The 6,576-nt window shown below is 32.5% G+C and overlaps 1 protein-coding gene across 1 annotated transcript; it reads right to left on the bottom strand.

Moving 5' to 3' along the window:
- Positions 1–257: 257 nt before the first annotated feature.
- Positions 258–2,030, bottom strand: LOC144554281 (glucan endo-1,3-beta-glucosidase-like). The gene is made up of 3 exons (XM_078302610.1): positions 1,891–2,030; positions 1,264–1,522; positions 258–1,044 (listed from the first exon to the last, which is right to left on the bottom strand). Exons 1-3 carry the CDS (start codon positions 1,967–1,969, stop codon positions 378–380), a joined length of 1,005 nt encoding a protein of 334 aa, XP_078158736.1. The 5' UTR covers positions 1,970–2,030; the 3' UTR covers positions 258–377.
- Positions 2,031–6,576: the final 4,546 nt, after the last annotated feature.

Below are 6,576 nucleotides of genomic sequence, written 5' to 3'. Positions count from 1 at the left end.
TATTGTTACAAAAAATTGCTCATATATATACCTCGCAATTCATATGAAGTAATAATAATTCAAATATCAACTTATTCATATGTTTAGTTTATTCGGCAAAAACAATATTTTCCATAGGGATTGAGAGATGCAGTTCCAAAACCAGTTGAATCGTTTTCGGTCGGGTATTAATATATAATTTGAGAACATCGATCCTTATCTCATTCTTAGAAAAACTTATATGATTATATCCTCTTATTCAGGAAAAACTCAAGATACAAGTACAACTATACAAGCACTTATTGGAATATTACATAAGGTTTTGATACACTATTAGTACTTAGGTGTGCCTGATAATAACATAGTTATTGTATTTCTTTTGGTGAATCATAATCCTCTCACTTGAAGTTAATAGAATACACTGCCTGTTTGTTTGGATAGAACAGGCCAAAGTTCTGCTCTACTCCCTCCAACTTCCCATTTTCATTAAACATTGCAAAGATGTAAGTCTCCAAGGCTGTTGGTCTCTTAGGCGTTCCTTTACCAACATGATTAATCAAATTCTGGTTGTATTTCTGCGCATTGCTTACTGTCGTGCCAGTCCCACCAGCCGATGGCCAACCACTCTCTGAAATAACAATACCAACTTTTGATCCTCCGACCTTCTCCATTGCCGAGTAAAGCGCATCGACCTGTGCATCAAAGAGATTCTGATAGTTGTTCGGCCCATCTGTCACCACGGTGCCAGGCGAGGTGAACAATGCATATTCAAGGCTGATCTGTGTTGTGTTGCTGGCATAACTGAAGTAGGGGTATATATTTGCCAGGAGGGGTGAATTTATTGATGCAAGGTACTGTACTATGGATGTCATGTATGAAGCACCCGACGAGAAATTACCTGCTGAAGGAGGGTACGAGGTACCCACTACATCAAACTTGACCGCAGTTGAGACCTTGATTGAGTTTTGAAGGCCGGCAGAGGATAGTGCGCTGTAGATGTTTTTCATTGCTGGGAGGATTTTTGAGACGTCACCACCGCTAATCTCGTTGCCTACTGCGATGTATCTGTTGAAGGAACATTACATGTATTAACATTTGTGTTATTTTACGAGCAATGAAGTGATGAACAAATAGATTTTATGAATTTTTAGCTAATATTAATTACTAATGAAATATTCTGAGATGTAAATTTTAGGATTTTCTTCTAGGTTTTGCACTGAACTTGTAGTAAAAGACTCATATCATTAATTTTGAATGGTAAAAAAAAAATACTCAGATCCGTACTTGAAAGAGACATCTGGGTAATAGGGTTTGACATTGTTGTTCACCCAGGTGGTAGCAGATGAAGAGCTCGAAGCATCAGAGAGGCCAACATCCATGATGAGATTGATTTTGGTTCCTTTGAGTGCTTTCAGAGTGTCACTGTTGGCGTCGTATATACGCATTCCAGTGATGCCATTGGACTGGTACATCTTTACCACATCAGCTTTCGATGGAAGGTTGTCACCCATCATCCCGTAGCATACACCTATTGATTGCACACCTGCAGAAGTATGACGTATATATGTAATTTTTAGTAGGTTGTTTTCAAGCAATGCATTGTGATGATTCTATAGTCTATATGGGACAAGCTGTGATAACTGAGCTAATTAAAGGATCTGTTTGGTTGATTCTTGAAATTGAAATGGACATTCACGTGCATGTGATGTACAAGGATTTGTAATACCTACCTAGTAATCGATGCTATAGATGTATATATTTTTTCATAAATTGATATTGTTTTCCAAAATTTAACTATGTAATCAATAATCTATCGATGATATACGCTCTCATGCAAGTCTAAATGGCACAATAAGTTTTTGTGTGTGTGTGTGAGCAAGAGAGAAATAAAGAAAGAAAGAGGAGAGAGACTCCTGGGGTAGCTAGCAAGGATGCTAACAAGCAATGCGAGTACCGCCACCATGGAAAGAGCATCTGATCTATGTGCCATGGAGAAGATACAATAAGCTCACTCTTGTTCAATTATTTCAATTTCTTAAAAGGGAAATCAGTTCGAAACTTGTCATGGATGATCAATGCATATGAACTCCTTATATAGACAACGCCAGAAAGAGCAAAAATAATTTCTTCTATATCCATATATTTCAATGCTTGACTAGTAGAGTTCAAGTCAATTCTTAGTTAGCAAATCCAGCGCCATTTAAGGTTTCGAAGCATTGTCAATTTTTAATCTCCAACTGTATCATGGATCCTCTGCAAACACTAGTTTCCTGTAACCTCGGTATCACTTCATCAAATTTTGTTTGCACTAGATGATTACAATTCTGATGATAGAGTCATCTCGGTTCAATGCTACATCAGACCACTTTAAGTTAATGCTACATTGACGAAGATTTCGACACGTATATATATGATGGGGGTAAAATAACAGAGTATCAATTTTGAAGATGTCATAGTTTATATATAATAATTATATGTACTTTTTCTTTTGTCATAATAAAGAGTGTCGTTAGTATAACATCAGTGTCATTTTAGTCTATATAACACTAACTTCAAAACCTATGGAATCAGTTTCAAACGGTGAATCCAAACCGTTCAAACCGATCTACTTCATTAGTTGTATGTTTACATATAAAATTTATAACTTTTTTTAATTTATTTGGTATCAAGTCAAGCGGTCAAATATGTGAGTTTTTAAGTTATTTTTATACATTCATTTTTCAACATTTTTACTGCTTGATTTTGTACTAAAATAACTCGAAAATATAAAAAATTTGCATGTAAACGCATCACTCATAAAGTAAATTAGTTTGAACAGTTTGAATTAGTCGTCTGAAGTCTAGTCAATTAATTTTGAAGTTAGTGTCATGTGACACCAATGTCATACTAGCCGGACTCCATAATAAAAGCAAATTTATCCAAATAACAAAAAGGCAGGGCAGTGACAACACCTAAGTTCAATCTATCTATTGTTCATCAAGTTCTTTCAAATATTTAGGTTGATATACATTACAATTTGTTCATGATCATACATGATCTAGTACAGAAGAACAACTACCGGTCTACCCCGTGTATTTAATTGGTGAATTAATAATACAAACACATTATAGGTGGTACAGCTCCACATTTAGATGCAATTAATGGGAGTTTTAATTGTGTGGAGCTTAAGTTCTACATTAATTCCAAGTATAGAAATTTGATCTGCACAATATAACAATATAACATGTGTATGCAAAGGCCCAAGTCTAGCCCATTTAGCACGGTTGGACCTTAATTTTGTGACTCCTATTCCTATATACTTGAACTTAGGATTGTCTATTTTATCCTCAGAGTGGACCACTTATATAGTATGTGTATATGTTGGAATTCCATACATGAAAACAAACTTGTATGATATGTCGATCAATCAAAAATTCAAGATTTTTGACGGTTTTTTACCACCGAATTAGAAATTGATCTCGTGCAAAACGGGTACGGATAATGACAATGTACTGCTGTTTGAGAGGGTTGTCAAAAATACAGTAAAAAATGCAAATCGTATAAAGTCCGCAAGGATAAATGCAATTAGACTAGAGCAAGAATTAATGTAATAATTTTGGGGCATATAAATAATCTTCATTCTTATATTAAGCATGTAGATGTTTTGATTTGTCAACAGTTTTGATTAAAAAATAAAATTTCGGATTGAATATCAGCTCTCTCATCAAATATTTTGATTCTATGAATGTTTTTAATGTTTTTATGTGTAGAAGTCTAAATTTAGACACATACCGCTACACGTACTCACCACATGCAAATTGTATTATGTTTTTGGTTGGTACTGATTTATTTCTATTTTTGAAATGTCATTTTAGGAACTTGTGAAATGATTGATAATTGATTGGTCATGTTTTCGCTTCTTTTTATTTTCTTATCTAATTTAAGAAATGTTACTTGTCATTAATATGTCAAAAATTTATCAAATTAATATGTTATTTTAAAAAATGTTATTTATGTGTAGATATCATTGATATGTCATTTAAGAAATACTATTTGTTATTAGTCTAATTATTTTTATGAAAATATATTATTTTATGTAAAATTTGTTTTGTTCTCTTATAATATGTCTCCATTGCAACACACATATAGTTAAATATTATGTGTGATCTATGTCGATGACAATTACATAAAAATGCATACCGTTAACTGGACTATATATCAGAGATGAAGAATGTCACATGTACTATAGCAACGGAAGCAAAAGAAAAATGACTATTATTGTAAATGAAGTAATTGTTCATCGGGGCCGTCCGATCTGCTTATATACCATATACCACCTACATAATTATAGGTAGCATTTTATTTGGAGTGAGTCTATGGTACTATGCATATTACGATTTGGCACCGTGCTACGGTTCTATATTCGAGTTTTCAAATCTTAACGGTCGATCCGAACCGTTCATCTTGTTCTCCATATTAATATGTGTCTGGAGACCAAATTTTACATTTTTTGAAATTTTTTTACTATTTTTTTAGATTTATTGAAAATCACTGTTTTTGGATGGTCCAGAATTTTCAGATCAAGTGATTTTCTAAATATCTAAAAAAATAGTAAAAAAAATTCAAAAAATGTAAAATTTGGTCTCCAAACACATATTAATATGGAGAACAAGATGAACTATTCGGATCGACCGTTATAATTTGAAAACTCGAATATAGAGCCGTAGCACAGTAACAACCCGTGATATGCATAGTACCATAGAATTACTCTTTTATTTGTTCCAACATTCCATTAGAAGATTGGATACATTGTTTGCTTAATCAAAGAAATAACTTATCGTTGAGTTTTACTGGAAATGATGAATAAAAGAGAAATTGATGTTGATATTCTATATGATATAGTTAGGAAATAATGTTTGTTTTAATAATATCATAATACCCACAGTAGCTTCACTATGTTCTAAAATTATTTCCTTAACTTCTTATTGGTGCAAATTAATAAATTTAGATGATTCATTTTTTAAATTAACTTTGGTACTACCTATGGATATCTCAAATTTGTCTCAGACAGACGTTATAATTCTATCGGAAGGAGGAAGTAGTACCTGGGATTTAGAGAAAGAGCCATGTCTTGGACTCGAGGGGTCCGACCTTTCTGATTACATACGAGATAGAGTTGAGTGTGATGCAGCAGACACAGCCTACCTTGCATCCTCTGATCCCACTACACAAACCAGTTCATCTTATGCTAGCTCATCTATTGCCCCTTAAATCCATCATGAATTTAGTTTCCTATTTCCTGTTTTGTATAATATTCCTCTAGCAAACTCTTAGCTACTATATGTTGTGAACTTGCTACTTTGCATGCTATATGTAGTATTCCCGTTTCAAATGAAACAGGTGGTCTAATACCACTCTTTTCAAAAAAAAAAAAAAAATTCTATATGATATTTGCAACCTCTTTACAAGCCTATTTATATGCCCCACCAAACTAACCGTTGCCTATCTCACTAGCTGCTGCCTAGTACAACAACTGCTCTCTTTCCAAAAATAGAAAAAGTATATTGTAGCCTTTCTGCTGAAACTAGGTTGATTGCTATTTCTGATACAAGATAGGGCTATTATTTTTTAATTAGCCGATAATGACAAAATGCCTAATGACTTTGAGGCTAATCATTTTATTTATTAATCTCTTTTCTCAGCACTAATGTACTTGTATCCTTTTCTTGTTAGTATTTGGATTATTAATAATAGATTAAGCTTATAATAAACAATATTGAAATCTGTCCAATTTTTTTTTTTTAAAAGTAGGATAATATCTGTAGGAATGTTATAACTAGTCTAATAAAATAATTTTTTTGTCTATTAAGTTTCAAAAAAAAAAAAAAAACTCATTTCATATTTTATTAAACAGTACCATTAAAAATGTTATTTCACATTAAAATCATTTTGTGAAAAATTAAAAAATTACATCAAATTTTATTATTTGTTATATTTACATTATCCACAAAGTATTTGCTCATATTTAAAGTGTCAAATTTCAAATTATGCAAGTAATCCTCCTTGTGATATGTACCTCGAAAAAATTGCTCATATATATACCTCGCAATTCATATGAAATAATAATAATTCAAATATCAACTTATTCATATGTTTAGTTTAATTATTCGGCAAAAGCAATACTCTTTGTAGGGAACGAGAAATGCAGTTCCAAAACCAGTTGAATGGTTTTCAGTCGGGTATTAATAATTTGAGAACTCCGATCCTTGTCTCATTCTTAGAAAAACTTATATCTTCTCTTATTCAGGAAAAACTCAACATACAAGCACTTATTGGAATATTACATGAGGTTTTGATACACTACTGCTTAGGTGTGCCTGATAATAACATAGTTAATTGTATTTCTTTTGGTGAATCATAATCGTCTCAAGAGATGCAAAGTTTATGGTGTGCAAACTTAAGAAATTTATCTATGAACTAAAGAAAGTGTCTCAACAATAGTATTGCAAAATCATAGTGAGATTTTTGAATCAGACCCTAATGGTGCTCCTGGACCTGATGGGCTTACCTTCCGATTTTATCAATTTTTTTGGGATATAGTTAAGGCTGATTTGATCC

The sequence above is a fragment of the Carex rostrata genome, chromosome 5 (assembly GCF_964058835.1).
Source record: "Carex rostrata chromosome 5, lpCarRost1.2, whole genome shotgun sequence".
NCBI classification, from domain to species: Eukaryota; Viridiplantae; Streptophyta; class Magnoliopsida; order Poales; family Cyperaceae; genus Carex; species Carex rostrata.
Note: the sequence above shows the minus strand (reverse complement) of the source record. Positions and strands in the feature narration are given on the sequence as shown.